The 17474-nt window shown below is 41.7% G+C and overlaps 1 protein-coding gene across 48 annotated transcripts in view; it reads right to left on the minus strand.

The window, feature by feature from the left end:
- The window catches only part of Baz2b (bromodomain adjacent to zinc finger domain, 2B), a 241564-nt gene that overhangs the window by 85290 nt on the left and 138800 nt on the right, over nt 1-17474 (minus strand). For 40 of the 48 annotated variants that reach the window (XM_063284040.1, XM_063284038.1, XM_063284022.1 and 37 more), the window contains 2 exons: nt 16880-17023; nt 13811-13861 (listed from right to left, as the gene is read on the minus strand). In XM_063284040.1, the coding sequence (XP_063140110.1) occupies nt 13811-13861; nt 16880-17021 (193 nt within the window). In that variant the 5' untranslated portion in view covers nt 17022-17023. The remainder of the gene's footprint in view (nt 1-13810; nt 13862-16879; nt 17024-17474) is intronic. The other 8 variants (XM_063284041.1, XM_063284024.1, XM_063284046.1 and 5 more) reach the window with 1 other exon arrangement.

Genomic DNA, 17474 nt, shown 5'->3' on the forward strand with positions numbered 1-17474 from the left:
TGTGTGTGTGTGTGTGTGTTGTACACATGTTCATATATGTGGTAAAGAGTACACATGCACAAGTGTATTCTCAACATTAACTTTTTCCTCCATCACTTTCAAACATATTTTGAGAAAGGTTCTCTCACTGAACCTAAAACTCTGGGATTTGCCTGGTGGTAAATGATCTCTAGATGTGCTTGCCTTGGCTACCTGGCACACATTACAGATGTGCGCACCATGCCTGTTTTTGTGAAATGTATGCTAGACATCACAACACGCTAAGCCATGGTGCCACCTCTCAAGCCCCACAGGGGAACTTTAAGTGATCACAGACAGGGATAGCATGACGGCTCCTCTTATCATGGACGGCACAATCAAAAATGTACATGACATTCCAAATAAAGCTCATCCTGTATGACCAAAAGAGCAGGTCACGAAACAAAGCACGTCAATAGGATCTGTTAACTCCCTAAATAGAAAACAAGATTATTTGAATATTAAAAAGGTCGATTTTTAAAACAGTACATTTATTTCTACATTGACATCCCTAATGTCAATATATGCTCCCAAATAAAACTATCCTGACTGAAAACAAGTTTTCTTAAAGAAAATGTCTGCACACTTAGGCGTTTAAGGCAGCATTATTCCCTTTAACTGAAGATGTCCAGTTAGCATGCTATGCGTGCAAATTTTATTTTACTTTTACTGATGATAAGTAACCATGGATAACTTAGATAAAGAAAATTTGTGTACAGCAACAATGTTAACATTCTCAAATTATAAGCTGGATAGTTTTTAGCACAACTTTTCAAGTCTACCAGGTGACACACTTATTAAATTTATTAAAAGCAGAAAGCAAATGCCAACGTCAGTCATGAGGAATGGTATTATAAACACCTTTGCTACCAAGTACTTTGTTACTATCAGTGACCAATAAAGACTGTCCACCTCACTGGAAGCAAATAGATACACACACTGAAGCAATGTGTAAAACGCCTGTAAGCAAAGTCCCCTAGCACCTTGAAAAGTCCAAAAGTCACAGTAAACATAGTTGATATAAGAAACCGGCATGGGTTTTAGTCATCCAAAGCTGTCCCCATGGGCTGTTTCCTGTATACCAGAACTGCTCTTGATCTTTCAATGGGACGCAAAGTCGCTGCTCTGTGCCTACAATCTTTTAATACTGTCAATATGATTTACATCACTGCAGAGTCAGTCTCTGGTTTGGAATTTGTAAAGCATGGCTAATCCTAAAAACTGGTATTCATTCAAATACATCCCATGCGTCTTTAAATTAGTAATAATGGAGCATATCAATCAAAACAAACATATCCAAAATTGCTATAAAGCGAATAATTCAATTATCAGTTAATACACTGGATTTTCACTCATATCAATGTTTAAGTATTTGAATCTCAAAATAAGGAAGATATAAATTTGAATGTTAATTAACAAACAACAAAAAGAATTCTTTAATTCAGGTGGATGGAACATTTCTCCACAAATAATCTTCATATCATTCCTGTATTCTCTTATTTGGAGCCATTGAAGCTTTATATCTTAATATTTAGAAAGCCATATGGAATATAAACAGATTTTAATCATTCATTTATTTGTTTTCTTGAGACAAGAGTCCATAATGTAGCACAAGTTAGCTTTGGACTCCATATGTGGCTCAGACAAGCAAATGGTCTAGAGCCTTTCTGCGTCAGTGTCTCAGTGTGGGATGGCAACACACAGAACCAACCTAGCGGGTTTCTATTTTCCAAGTACTTACTCTGAGATTATTTTATAATCACAAAAATTGAAAAAGTAACAGCAAACCTATAGATGTTACTTTTTTGTAGCCCCTCTCCTGTGCTAATATCTTACATAGTACTATAGATCAATCTTCAAAGTCAAGAAATTAACCTTAATTAGGCAAAAAAAATATTAGCTTTAATCATATTTCCCACTAACACCATCCTTTGTGCCAAGATTCCAGAATTCCTTATTACATTGGATTTTGTGCTTTTAACTTTCTGCAGTCAGCTACAACTATTGTCTTGTGCTTCAACGACGGATATAAACCAGAGATTGGAGTTTGTCTAATGCTTTATATGATCAGAAGTTCTACTTCACTGAGGACGATACGCAATGGCTGCTCTCAGAACAGGATACCCCAGGCCTATACTTCTTTGCAGCACTGCTGATGTTAATTTGGTCACTAGACTAAACTGCTGCCTGCCAGGATTCTCTACTGTCAGTTAACTATTTCTCTCCAAGTAGTGTTTGTTATGAGAAAAACAAGTCAGGGAAAAGCATGGGTTGCTTTGGAAGAAAAAGCTATTTATTTGTGCCTCTTCAATCTAAGAGGTTAGAATAATTTTTTCTTTGTAACAAAAATTTTTATTAAATCTAGTCAAAGAAGTTAAAATGCTAAGAAAAACCCACATATTTGATATACATTTAAAGCATTCAAACACTGCTTTATTATAAGGAAAAAATAACAGAATAATATTAAAGTAGTTTTTTTTGCATTAAGCAAGAAAATATGCTTCCCCACAATGAATAGAAACTGTTATAACCAGCTTTCAAAAACACACAGAGCACACTAATGTGCTAGGCTGTCCTGACAGCTTCTCACAGTTGGGTGGTTTACAACAGAAACTACTGCTAGAGGCCTAAAGTCGGATGAGGGCAGAGCCAGGGGCCCTTGGCTACCTTTGGAGCACTAGGAGAGGATCTGTTCCATGCTTCTCTGTTAGCCTCAGGCACTCTCCACTGTCCTCACTGTGGATATGCCTTGGATGACCACACAGACACAGCAGAAAAGGGCCTTCTCACTGGCTTCATTTAACTGGAAGAATACTGTAAGAGCCCATCTCCAAGTGAGATAACACGCTGAAGCACTGTGATCTGGGCTCCAACACATCTTTGTCTTTTGTAATAAGAAGATACACTCGAACCCCTAATCCTGGGTTAGTTATCAGTATCACTTCACTGACTTGGACACAGTAGTTTTCTTCAGTAACTTACTACTAAAGTCTCCAACTGAAACTACAAAGCCCTACTAGTACAAGGTAAACCAATATTCCAAAGATGCGTGGGCCCTTGAGTACAACCTCCCGTTAAACAGTCCTCACTTAAGAAAAAGGAGGTAGAGACTAAGAAGACAGTTTAGGAGTAAGAGAACTTGCTGGGCAAACCTGGTGAACTAAACCCCATGAAACAGACAATGTGCATCAGGAATCCCAGCACGCACGAGCCTGGCATGTGCTGTGATCCAGCAGAAAGAGTGGAAAGTGAGAACTGACTCCAGCATTTGTCCTCTGACTTCCATAAGGATATGTGTGAGCACAGTAAAGAATGAATAAATAAAGTTTAAAATGAGAGAAGAGACAGCTGGACAATGGAAAGCCTCAAGCGAGACTTGCAGAAACCTACAAAATCAGCACAGCAACTGCAGAGAAAGGTGTTCCTATGCTAAACGTCAGTGTGGTGTGGGTAACCAAACCCTACGGAAGACTTCTTGTGTCCCTTACTGACCCGCTACTGCCTGTAGACTCGAAACCTGGCTGTCCTTTAGTTATGTCCGAACTTGGTCTCAGGTTGGTTTTTAAACATTGCCTCTTCAGTACAGTCAAATAATTTTTCAAGAGCACTTTATTCATGTATTAAACGGTGCTAAACTAAACAAGTGACATTCAGTCTTGATGCTAATGGACTGAACCTCAGAATCTGTAAGCCTGCCCCAATTAAATGTTGTCTTTTATAAAGGTTGCTTTGGTCATGCTGTCTGTTCACAGCAACGGAACCCTAACTGAGATATACCAGATGTGCACTTCTAGGACACTGTTTCTATTGCGGGATAGGCCATAGAACCCAGCACTCTGAAGTCCTGTCTGATAGGACATTAGTGCACCGACCCAGACTGCTGAAATGTTCTCCAACAGGCAGCACCTCATGGTCTCACTTCGGTTATGCGTTCCTTGTCCTGTCAAGTGAAATATATGCATAATCTATAGCGTCGGCCTTATATCAGCTGCTTAGCTGGCCCCTGAGTCTTGCCTAATTAGTCAGAAAGAATAAAGGATTACATGAAACAAGATACAGGAATTCTAAATAAAACAATAAGAGATACTCACTTTTATTATCTGAAAGTCACTGTTATAAATACTTCTAATAAGGATAAATAATGCTAAATATAAATAAATTTAATTTTAAAATTCAAATAATACTAGCAGGATGCCTTATTTAGATGCTCTTTGGCCCTAAAGCAGCACTGACCTCTCTCCTGCTTCCCTGAAACAGGTAACTTCAATGAGGTCACTGATCAATTTGCATCAGACCCGGGGGTTATTTATTGAAATCTGATTCAGTTTTATGAAGCCATTCAGTTTATCAGTGCTGTTCATCAACTTAACAAGCAGGACTCCCTTGAGGGTGCAGCATCACCCTTGAATTTGCAGCAGATGATCTGACTCTGAATTATTGATTGATTGATTGACTGACTGACCGACTGATTGACCGATTGATTGATTGATGGTTATCTCCTTAGTTCTTCAAAATATCTGAGAAGAGATGCTCTTTTTCTGCTACATCTGGGAGAGTTGCATCAAAATATCCCTTTAGATTTTCAATTATTTTAGAGCATATAGCTTGGAGAAAAAGAAGACCCCAAACTGATGGAGACCTGAAAAGCTGAAATGTGGTTTAGAGGATTCATTGTCTTAAAAAGCTGGAGTGAAATTGCAGAAACCAACAGTTTCCATATTAAAAAAACAAATCCCAAAGGACTGAGCTAACAGCTCGTGGTGACTGGAGCACCTCACTATTGTATACTGCCCCACAATGCACTGCCCCTCTGTCTGTAGCTCCTCACAGCTAAGGAGTTCACATGGATGGCTGTTTCTGTGAGGTGTGACGGGAAGGCTGGACTTGTGTGGCACTCAACTGCTGCAGCCAGTGTTCTTAGCCCCTGGGACCTCATGAGGAAAGATTCCCTGTGCCCACCTGTGGCACTCCTGAAGGTGCCTTGAAGAGCACTTTGCACTGTGCAGGAGCGGGGATGCTTTGTACCTCCCTTTTGCCTTTGTTTAGGAACAAATAAGACAGGAATGTCTTGAGTACCTAGAGCCTTTAAAAATCGGGCAAATCTTTTACAACTTATGCTGCAACTGACCAGAAAGCAAGGAATGAATCTAGTTTAAAAGAAAGAAAAAAAGAACCCCCCCCCAAAACTGTATGTGGTCGGTAAAGTAATTTTTCTACAATGCCTTACACTTTTGATGCTTACTCTCCAGCTCAAATTTGCAGTCATTTGAAATTACAAGAACAGTACATGGCACAGCACAGAAAATTTGTAGATCCCCAACCCCATTGAAGCATTTTATTTACATGTTGTGTTACATCTTTAGAAAATCTGAGGGTTTTCCTGATGTCTTGCTTTTCCCCTGACCCATAATTCAAGCTGAGATGGTCAGTACAATGTAACCAGTCAGAAAACACTGTTCTGCTATTTCTTAGACCTTTTGTGCTGCATATCAAATATGCATCCATCACTCCATGGTTAACCTGCCTTTCCAATCCACAACAACACTGACAGTTCTATGATCCTTCATGATCCCGTTTAGCCATGTAACAAGTTGTTCAGTTTGGCCTGTGAGCCTAGCCTTTAACAGCTGACTGAGCCATCTCTTCAGCCCTGACAACGGCACACGGAGGCCTGAGGATGAGTATGAAGCAGTCCTAATGTGAGCCTGGTATTTAGTGTCTTATAGGCATTCCTGACATTCAAGGGCATCCGCCAGGACATCATTCTACTGGGGTGTAAGAGATGGTGGGAAAAGCCAGAAAATTATTAATCATCTAATTTTCAAGTCCTAGTCCTGCAAAATTTCACTTTCCTTCTCCTTCTTCCAGTGATGGTTCCTTTTATACATTTGTGCCAGGTTTTAACCAAACACATTCTGTAGAAGAAAACAGATATGGCCCTTGTTCTTTAGACATAGGGAAAGGATGAATAAAACAAAATCAAATGTAGACTTACACATTGTGAGGAGTGCTGTCTGCGGAGGAAATGGATAGGTTCAGGGGTAGATCATGGGAGAGAATTACCTAGCCACTATGGTCAGTGGAGTCATCTATAATTAAAGTCAGTACTAGTCAACATTCCTCAGAGATGTGGAACCTGCAGGAACCTCTGGTGTATGAAGAATCAGCAAATAAAACTATGGTGGCCCACAAGGGAAAGCCGATGACACAGATGCTACAGCTGGAGAGTTGGTGGTAAGCTCTCTCTTAAGGCACTGAATGATGCTCGCCAACTCTAGAGAGGGCACTTTTCCTTCTCAATCCATGGATTCAAATGCTAAGAATATTCTATGCACACATTCAGAAATGTTTAATTCAAGACATCCTGCAGCCCCAGCCAAGTGGACCTCCACACCATCCCTGGATAAATCAAACCAAGTATGAGAAAGAAACAGACATAAGAAGATTTTTTTTCAGACAAAAAGGGGAACATACTTCAGAACTGATCTAGGAAAGAAAGTATTATACTCAAAGAAGTAAGCGGTCCGAAAGCTGAAATAAATAGACCAGAATGAGCAGAGCACCAGAGAAGCCTACGGAAAGAGGGAAGTGTGTGGCCTCCTGTACTACACAGGCTGAAATATACAAAACTTTTCATTCAACCCGGCTATGTGAAAGGTTAACTTGATGATTCTCAGATCTCAAAAGCTCTTGGGAAAGATGTTGCAGATGAAGGAGCTGTCCTTAAACACTCATGTGTAGCGTCCTTCTACTGTTGGGCTCCATCCCCTCTCATGGGCCCATCCAGCCTTCTTTCTCCTTCTTTCCACTATCTTAGCACCAACACAAATCCCCCGAAATCCCCTTAGCTTTGGCTTGCATTATGTGTTCACTCCTCCAGTGTCTACATTCTTTTTTTTTCTTCCTTTTCATCTTTATTAACTTGAGTATTTCTTATATACATTTCGAGTGTTATTCCCTTTCCCGGTTTCCGGGCAAACATCCCCCTCCCCCCTCCCCTTCCTTATGGGTGTTCCCCTCCCAACCCTCCCCCCATTGCCGCCCTCCCCCCATAGTCTAGTTCACTGGGGGTTCAGTCTTAGCAGGACCCAGGGCTTCCCCTTCCACTGGTGCTCTTACTAGGATATTCATTGCTACCTATGGGGTCAGAGTCCAGGGTCAGTCCATGTATAGTCTTTAGGTAGTGGCTTAGTCCCTGGAAGCTCTGGTTGCTTGGCATTGTTGTACTTTTGGGGTCTCGAGCCCCTTCAAGCTCTTCCAGTTCTTTCTCTGATTCCTTCAATAGGGGTCCTATTCTCAGTTCAGTGGTTTGCTGCTGGCATTCGCCTCTGTATTTGCTGTATTCTGGCTGTGTCTCTCAGGAGCGATCTACATCCGGCTCCTGTCAGCCTGCACTTCTTTGCTTCATCCATCTTGTCTAATTGGATGGCTGTATATGTATGGGCCACATGTGGGGCAGGCTCTGAATGGGTGCTCCTTCAGCTTCTGTTCTAAACTTTGCCTCCCTATTCCCTCCCAAGGGTATTCTTGTTCCCCTTTTAAAGAAGGAGTGAAGCGTTCGCATTTTGGTCATCCCTCTTGAATTTCATGTGTTCTGTGAGTGGCTACATTCATATCTGATAAATGTGATGCTTGCACTGCCACCATCACATGGACAGAGAGTGTCTGGAGTGTGGGACGACCTTGGGTTAAAATAAAAATTGAAAAGTACTTTACTTTGGAGGCAACAACTTTGGAAGTGGGTTGAAACAGCCACAATAATCCTATACAAGATGGTAATTGTTTTTAAATTATAAAAAAGTAAAAAGAAAAAGACTGGCCAGGCCTGGTAGTTACTCTTCTTTTTTTTTTTTTTTTTTTTGGAGCTGGGGAATGAACCCAGGGCCTTGCGGTTGCTAGGCAAGCGCTCTACCACTGAGCCAAATCCCCAGCCCCCACTCTTCTAATCCTAGCACTTGGGAGATAGAGGTGGAAAGATTCTGAGTTCAAGGTTAACCTCCACTACGTAGCAGGTCTCAAGGCTAGCCTGTACTATATAAAAACCAACTTGGGGCTGGGGAACAGTTCAGTCAGTAAAGTGCCTGCATGAAGACTGGAATTGACTCCTAGTGCCTATGTAAAAAGCTAGGTGCAGGGCTGTGTGCCCAGGAAGGAAGGGAGAGAATAGTTGACCCCAGAAAGCTTGCTGACCAGCCAGCACAACCAACATAGCCAGCCCCGTGTCCCAGTGAGAAACCACCCTGCCTCAAATGACAAAGTAGAAAGGAATGTCACCTAGGGAGACTTACACCTTTCACTTGTAAGCTACACACACACACACGCACGCACGCACGCACACAGAGAGAGAGAGAGAGAGAGAGAGAGAGAGAGAGAGAGAGAGAGAGAGCGCTCAAAACCAATCTAAAGGTACTGAAAATCATCCAAAAGGAGATCAAAGCCAATGGGAGTACATGAAAAGGAGCAAGCAGTGTACACTGGGGGCTTCGCAGCCAATACTGCTGCATATATCTCCCGGCTGCTCCACGACAGTGGAACTAGGCAACAGCCAGCCTAGCGACGTGAGACAGAACTCACGCCAAACAAACACCTAAAAATCAGATGGGGTAAAAAGAAAAATACTAGTGGTTAATAATTACAAACAGAATAAAAGCCAAACAAATTCAGAGTCTGAAGTACCCAAATGCCTGCACACTATACAAACGGGGGAGGAGCTGGCAAAGAACACGGAGAAATCAACTACTGAAAACCAGTCACACCCAGCAGGTCTGCGACTGGATGCTGCTCTGGTGAACTTGCTCTTAAAGGCGGTTCAGGAAGTAGAGGCTGACTCGTCATACCAGAGACGGAAGCAGGCAGAGCAGCTGACATGAACCGGCAACCGTAAAGCAAGGACAGCACAGACAGCCACTCACTTCTGCTTGAACATTTGTGGATCCAAACATTTCCAAATGCACAGAGACCGGCAGGAGCTTCTCTGGAAGCAGCAGCAGTACGGCCTTGATCACCTCCGGTCACCACAGTGGGGACAATTTTAAAAGATCCATGTTAAATTGCTCACTTCCACAAAACCCTGACAGTTACAGAGGAATAATCAAAGAATAAAAAAAATGACAATATTTAAAAATGTACAGCTTGACCTGGAGAGATGGCTCAGCGGTTAAGAACACTGACTGCTCTCCCAGAGGTCCTGAGTTCAAATCCCAGCAACCACATGGTGGTTCACAACCGTCTGTAATGGGATCCATGCCCTCTTCTGGTGTGTCTGAAGACAGCGACAGTGTACTCATATACATTAAATAAATAAATCTTTAAAAAAAGAAAAAAAAAGAATGGGGACTCGCCCAAATAATCTGCAACCGAGACAGGAAAAGACAAATAGACCAATAATCCTGGTGAGCACTCACGCAGTCTGCCTAATAGAAGTTCAACAATGCTTTAAGAAAACAATACAGCTTAATTAATTGGAATTTGATCCCTGAAGGCTACAAGGGTTTATCATATAAAAAATTAGTCAATTACTTCACCTTATTAGCAAGATAAAAATCAAAGGCTGTGTCAGCATTTCAATAAATGCAACCATGTGACAAAATCAATACTAAATTAAATAAAACCTCAAAAGTCAATGATGTCTGTTATTATCAGTTCTATTCAATGTTGAACCAAACAGCAAAAGCCCATGAAGCAAAGCAAAGTAACATTACACAGGTTGGAAAGAAAGACAGTCCCTGCATGAATCCAGTGTATTGAGAGAAGATATGAGGGCTGGAGGGATGGCTCAGTGGTTAGGAGCACTGACTGCTCTTGCAGAGGTCCTGAGTTCAAGTCCCAGCAACCACATGGTGGCTCACGACCATCTGTAATGAGATCTGATGCCCTCTTCTAGTGTGTCTGAAGACAGTGACAGTGTACTCAGATACATTAAATAAATAAATTAATCAAGTGACCCACCCTGAAATTATAACATACATGTAACTTTATATGGACTGAGCATATATATCTTTATATATTTAAAAGTATATATGTAATAATTAAAGAAATAGAGATCATATATTTGAGTCTGAGCAAGGTGTCAGGTGACACACAGCTAGGAGGAAGAAAGGGAAGACAATGTAATTAAATCTAATTTCTAAAGACTAAAGAATTAAAAACCAAAACCAAAGCCAGATGGAGGTCACAATACACCAACTGTAGTGGCACACACTAACCACCCTGTGGTGTCAACTCTTACATGGTGCTTGTAGAGGATACAATGTCACAGCCACTTTAGAAGGACACTTGCCAAATTCTAAAGTAAGCATATACTTAGAATATTCTCTAGCCATCCCAAGCCTAGGTATTTACCCAAGAGAAATAAAAACATGTGTAAACACAAGGCTTATAACTGGAACACTTGTGATTGCCTCAAGCCAAAACACTACCACGCCTGTCATCCGTGAATGATTCACATGTTCTGGCATGGTCATAAAACAGAGTAGTACCAGTAAGATAAAACAATGAGCTGCTATATAAATAATCATATAAATGTTTAAAAAGAATTATGAAAGACACAAGCCACAAAAGCATACATGGCTCCATTTACATAAAATCCAGGAACAGTAAACAGAGGCAGGAAGCAGGGCCCTGCTGAAGGGAGGGTCTAACCTGGGCTGCATGAGAACACACAGGGAGCAAACTAACACAGAGCAAGAATCTATTGTCCTAAATGTCCGAATCATCTCAGAACGCTCTAAAATCCTTGTAGACATTTACAAAAGTTAATTCCTTAAAGTTCTGTACAATGTATTTTAGCCATATTAACTTCCCGCCAGCAATTTGTCCTAGATCCACCCAACTCCCTAGCCATCCACATTGTTTTAAAAAACAATTGTAAACAAATATTTGAGGTTATTACTGGGGGTAAACTATGCCTAAGAAAGCAACAAAAGTGAGAGGTTTTGTTTAACTGCCCTCATTGCTTGGTGAAGTGGTAAACCGCACGTGACTTAGCAAGGAGGTGGAGACAGTCAGAACTGCACAGCACAGGAGAGAGGTCTTGGAGCCACCTACTTAAGTGACAAGAGGGCCAGAAAGAAGATACCATCTGGAGCTTTATTTTGAAAGACTGAGAACCACGGGGATTAATATGAGGGTGTGGAGGAAAAAAATCATGGTTGAAGTCACTGGACTTCCAGAAGAGTGGCTCTACTGTGTAAATGAATGGGGGAGACAGAGAGAAACTGGTTTGGTAGAAAATGAAAACTTTTAGTTTGGGTTTGTTATGGTTAAGATGTATATAAAACATTTATAAAAATGTACAATTAGGATCTGGGAACGTTCAGACAGTCTTCATTCAGGCACATTTAAACAAAGAACCTAGAGATAAAAGACCTCAGACCCAAGACCTAGGGAAATTCAGTAAGGAAACTAAACCCAAATCAAAGGAAAACAAACAGATGCATAAAAACTGAAGAAGTAGTACAAACTAAGAGTGGTATGACAGAGACTGTGAGGCAAGCAAAGGCTGGTCAGTGGTCAGCTGCTAGGAAAGCGAGGAAGGACGCTGAGCTGGGAGCGGACATCATGGAAGGCGAGGAGAAGGAGAATGCATGGCGGCGTCTCTCTGAGAAAGTTTAGCAGAAAATAGAGTAGGAGTCAAGTAGTATTTGGACAAAGAAGGGTAGGGACCATACTGGCTATCAAGTAGGTGATGTAGGAGCCCTTCGCACTCACAGACATGATCAGTAATGGTACTGCAGAGAAAGAAGGAAGGTCTGGAAAAGCCCTTAGTACTCTTTGTACAGGAAACCACAAGCACTTGCCTCCTAGAAGGCTGAAAAGCTGTCTTTGAGTTTGGCACTTATCACACTTTATTTTCTTACACAACTAGTACAAGGGAAACTTCTGAGTAAGTGCACTAAGTGTGCTTCTCTTCCCTGTCTTCTCACTTCCTCCTGGTCCTTGTCCTTCTCACTGCTCTTTCCATTTCAGCACTGGAGTCTTCCGTTTCCTAGGTGCGCACTCCACCCATGAGGTACATGACTGCCCCTTAACTCTGCCAAGTTGTCTGGGCCATCTTCCTAGAGCTTACTATGCACCATGGGCAAGCCTCCTCTTTGCAGCCTTTCTGATTCAAACTCCAGGCCCAAGCAATTATCTGTTTGTTTAGGAAAGGGCTGGAGGGATGGTGAGACTCTACTAGATCTCAGATAAGGTGGGACAATCCTGAAGCCAGCGGTTGTGAAGTGGCTCGAATTGAATCGGAGGTAAGCTCCGTAACAAGTCAATTAGGCAGCAACGTTCTGAAGTCAGTCATGGGAGCCAGGAGACAATTACTCAATAGTTTTCAAAGTATCTGATTGGTTTGATTAAATCTCAGACTACTTCAATATTCTTGGTGATTTGTGCTTTCTTTATCCGACATGACATATATTATAACCAAAGCTCAACAGGTGAGAAGTCTTAAAACCCAAAGCCTGAGTTCGGTCTGTCTCACTCGCCTGATACCTAACAATTACATACGCTTCTAAGTAGTAGAAATGAATAGGTTAGTGTTCCCTCCAAATTCATGTCAGAACCACAGTGAGACTTTCAGACTATCGTGAGGTAGGGACTTGGGAACTAGGCTGGGAGAGCTGTACCCTACTAGTGCTCTTATAAGAAGAGGGTGAAAGAACTATGTTCTGCAGCTATTGTCCCCCCTCACAGGACTCAAGAAACAAAGGGAATTAACGGGGTTCAGAGTTCTCCTGAGACTTAAAGGATTTATAAAACTCCTCCGGAAGATAGTAAGAGCAGCGATGATTGGGAGAATGGAATCTCCAGCACTCAGAGCTGCCAACAAGTTGTGCATAAAGAAGGATGCGGCTTTCAAGAATTATCACCATGCTATGTGGGACTTTGATGGTGCAGGAGCTACTGAGTCAGCCATGTTCTTATGACAACACTTCACCCACACTCCTACAGGCAACCCAAATAGGTTCCATCGGCTACCATTGGGTGGGACTGCTTCTTCGGTCTGCTGCTGCTCCCCTATCTGGGGTGACAAGATGTTTGCTTACTGCTCCCAGGAAAAGTCACACACTTCCACATTCTTACTTTTCTTGAGGGCCTGAGCCTTATTTCACTGGAAAATCTATATAACAAACTGTCTTGCTTTTGATTTTTTTTCTACCAAGAACATGCAATCTTTAAGGAAAAAGCTTTCAATGTTGTAGGTGGGATACAATTTGTCCCCTAAAATTCCATGTGCTGAAATTCAGCCTCAATAAGTTAAAAGGAGGTGCATTTTTTTTTAAAGATTTGTTTATTATCTATAAGAACACTGTCGCTGTCTTCAGACGCAGCAGAAGAGGGCATCAGATCCCATTACAGATGGTTGTGAGTCACCATGTGGTTGCTAGGATTTGAACTCAGGACCTCTGGAAGAACAGTCAGTGCTCTTAACCACTGAGCCATCTCTCCAGCCCAAAAAGAGGTGCATCTTTAAGATGTAGGGACTAATGGAGACTATTAGGCCACCATCAGAAGTGATTAATTACTTCTCCAAAACAGGTTAGATTTTTGTAGAAAGTAGACTGTTATAAAGAATTGCCACACTTGTGTCTGGCTGCGTCTCCAGATGACTATTTCCCTGTCTACTTCCCTGATGTGTTTGTTGTAAGTCAGGGAGCATTCACTGGACAGTACCGTAATGTTTAGAATTTTTATCATCAGAATGAAATGCCATGTAAGTCTCCTTTCATAGAAAATACTTAATAAAATATTGAGCCAGTATTGTGTAATAGTAACACCAAAACAGACAGAAGACACTTACCAGACACTGAGTCAGGTGAAACCTTGATCTTGGACTTCCCAGCTTCAAGAACTGTAAACACAAATTTTTAATACTGAATCTGGCTCCATCCAAGTTGGAAGTTTTATTATCAAAAGATAATGTACAATGAACAAATACATATACATATCAGATGTGAAAAGGTGTCTCCACACATGTAATTGAAAGGCATTTCATATCTAAAATAATTCACAAGTACTCAAGAAAAAATTTGACTCAGAAATATGATCCCAGGGGTTGGGAATTTAGCTCAGTGGTAGAGCGCTTGCCTAGCAAGCGCAAGGCCCTGGGTTCGGTCCCCAGCTCCGAAAAAAAAGAAAAAAAAAAAAAAAAAAGAAATATGATCCCAAAGTCCTGAGCAGGCATTAAAAATAGAAACCCAGAAGCTAAAAGTCTTACAAGAAGCTGAAAAGGCACCTCAATCGAGCACTGCTGCGCTGAGCAAAAATACCTCTGCCTCTGACAATGGCAGGTGCAGGGCACAGGACTGTAACACAGCTGTCAGGAAAAGTGATGCTGTGGGTGTTAGAATATGCTCGGATGTGTCAGTGTCTATACACAGTGATGTCCTTAACAGCATTGTTTATAATGGACAAAACCTGGAATATTAAAATGCTCTACCAGTAACAACACAGAATCTAAACATACAGACCACTGGCATAGAACACATATAACCTAGTCCTGTGTCTTTACAAACACATCTCCCATCTCCTCGTCACATCTCTCATTACATCACCCTTCAGTAAACACGCCAAGACACGCAGTCCTTCTAGCCCAGATGACTGTTACCTGCTGCATGGAGCCTTGTTTCCTGTCCCATTTCCAGTACTCCTCAACCTGGGCCCTCATCGTTTTACATTTGAATAAAGTGTCTAACTATAAATGTTAATGTAAGTGTAAGGCCCTCTTCACCTCTGGTTGCATTCTTCTTACAAACTGTCACACCCTGCCAGAAGTGTCACCTGAGAGCACGGTCACTACACCAAACCATTCTTACCGGATAAAGGATAAGAAAAAATCATGGCTACAATTTACTAGATGTCAACTATTACTTCATTTATCATAATACTTAAACCAGCTGTTACTCCTGTCTTACAAATGAGACAAGTGAACCTTACAAAAGGTAATTCACAAGCTAATACGTGGACAAACCAAGGTTTGATCTCTCAGTCGTTGACTGCAAAGTCCTGGCGTTTAATCATTACATCATTCTCAGAAGTTCTTGTACATGCATATTAGGTCCTAAGTGTTCTGTCACGGCCAACTCCCAGCGTGGCCTCCTTCTTGTCTCTCCTCTATAAAGCTACAGCACATAAGACCAAAGCAGCTTTCCTTCCTTTCTTCCTAACAGAACCCCCATTTTATTAAGGGCCATAATACGGTCTGTTTAAACCACACTTCCTGCCCTGCCTTCAGCCCAAGCTATCACTCACACAATTCTGAAGAGATTAGGTGAAAATTTTCTAGGAAGGGCTTCTGGGGAACGTGTTCATTCTCTTGGCATGCAAGCCTGCCTTACCTCACTCTCCTGGCCTCATCTGAAGAGCTGTTCTATCTACATAGAACATCCCTCATGAAGCTGTGAGGTACGTATGCGAGAATAACAACCTCACACTTCTTGAGGCAGATTTAAAATCAGCAGCCTCAGGATCTGAGGAACTCCCGCTGCCTATCTATGCATCATGAGTTTCCCATGCTTTCCCATCATAGTTAAACATTCCTACTATACATGTTATATATGTATGTATATGTGTGTGTGTGTATGTATGTATGTATGTATATAAAAACACAGAACAGAAATCCTGTATATCTTTAAAGAGGACACCGATTTGACTTCCGATGAAAGCGGTTTTCTCAAGCATGGTACTCCTGAGCTGCCTCACAACTGCATTCCATCATCATTGGATCCACAGTGCTGATGTGGACTTAAGACAGAGGGAAGCCATGCCACAACATACTCCTGTCATTTATTGTGCCTCTGATCCAGGAGTCTCACCTGCTCTACCAGGACCCATAATAGCGACAGCCTAAGTTATGAGTGAGCATACTTTCACAGCTAGGCAAGGAACTGATTCAACAGACAACAGTTGTTAGTTTAAGGGTTGGGGTTGGGGTTGGGGTTGGGGTTGGGGTTGGGGTTGGGGTTGGGGTTGGGGCTGGGGTTGGGGTTGGGGTTAGGGTTAGGGTTAGGGTTAGGTTAGGGTAGGGGTTAGGGTTAGGGTTAGGGTTTGATGTATATTCTTTAGAGCATAAAGGAATTTGTATAAGCTTTGTCATTGACTAAGGTGACAAAGAAGTAACTTTAGGAGAATGTTTGAAACAGTAGAATGCTGTCAAGGAACCCATGGAAGAATTCTTGAGGTTTTGCTATTTTAAGGATGAAAGTTCTGTTTTATTGTTCTCTACAGTTCAAAAACATTGAGATCAAGCTGTTTTAAGATACAGGGTGAAACCCCTTGTCACTCCATGATTTTATTTTTAAATAAAAAGAATTATTAGATAACACATGGGCCAAAGCAATGAATCAAGTAAGACAAGAAAACAAACTAGACTGAATTATGTAGAACGGGGACTTCTAAAGCACCTTTGGGTTGGAAGACAACAAACAGTTGGTCTGTCCACACACATGTGTACCTTTATTATGCCCCGTTAGAGCTGAACCAAAGGCTTTAACACGAAGATATAGATAGCCCTCAGCCCAAACCACTTCACTTTAAATAGGAAGTACAGTATAAAAACGTTCAACGCGAAGAAGTATCAGCACCCAGGGCGTCTCTCCCCTCCCTCTTCCATGGTCATGTGACTTGTACATTACAAACACATTCACAAACACAGTTATCACGAAACTAAGACTAAACTCTTCAGGGAAGTCAGGGGACAGGAGTGATCAGGGCTTTCCCCGAGTAAAATCTAGATAACACAGAAAGCCTCACATTCACCCCAGCAATCACACAACAGGTCAGGAGGACAAATGCTACTCAGAACTCGTGTTGTATGTAAATACAGAACCCTGAAAGAACAGGTCCCTGAATCTGAGTTTAAACCACTCACCACATGGGCTGGCTGCAGAGCCAAGTGAAGCAGCTCCCGTGGGAAGGCTGCTCTTAGAAACGGCTGAAGCCACGGAAGGAGCCGACGATGTTGGTGTAGTGGAAGGGGCTGGTGAGGACGGCAACCGTTCTCCAGACTCCATCTCTATGACAGAAGGAAAATGCTGTATTAGGAGAATACTCAAAAAAATTAGACATGTTTATACATTTTGTTTATTTTTTAAAAGTCTGGTATCAATTTAGAAGAAGTGAAAGGTGAAATATGAACAAAATACTCCCATGGCTTGAAATTCTCCTGCCCAAACTCATGCTAAGGCTTAAGTCTGAAGTGTGGGTAGGAAGTGGAGCCTGGAAGACTCCAAGTCTTTGATGCCTTTGTCATGGAGCAGGGCAGGAATGAGCAAATTCTCATTCTTATAAAAATGCACTCCCCCTTGTTTTGGTGCAACAGGTAGCTACACAGGGAGGCCACCTCACATGCTTAGCTGCTCAGACTTTCTATTTCTTAGGCTTCAAAACTCTCAACTTTATGAATCATTCAGTCCTGGATGTTGTAGCAATAGACCGTGAACTAAGATGAACACTTATGAACCAGG

The sequence above is a fragment of the Rattus norvegicus genome, chromosome 3 (genome assembly GCF_036323735.1).
Source record: "Rattus norvegicus strain BN/NHsdMcwi chromosome 3, GRCr8, whole genome shotgun sequence".
In the NCBI taxonomy this organism is placed as follows: Eukaryota; Metazoa; Chordata; class Mammalia; order Rodentia; family Muridae; genus Rattus; species Rattus norvegicus.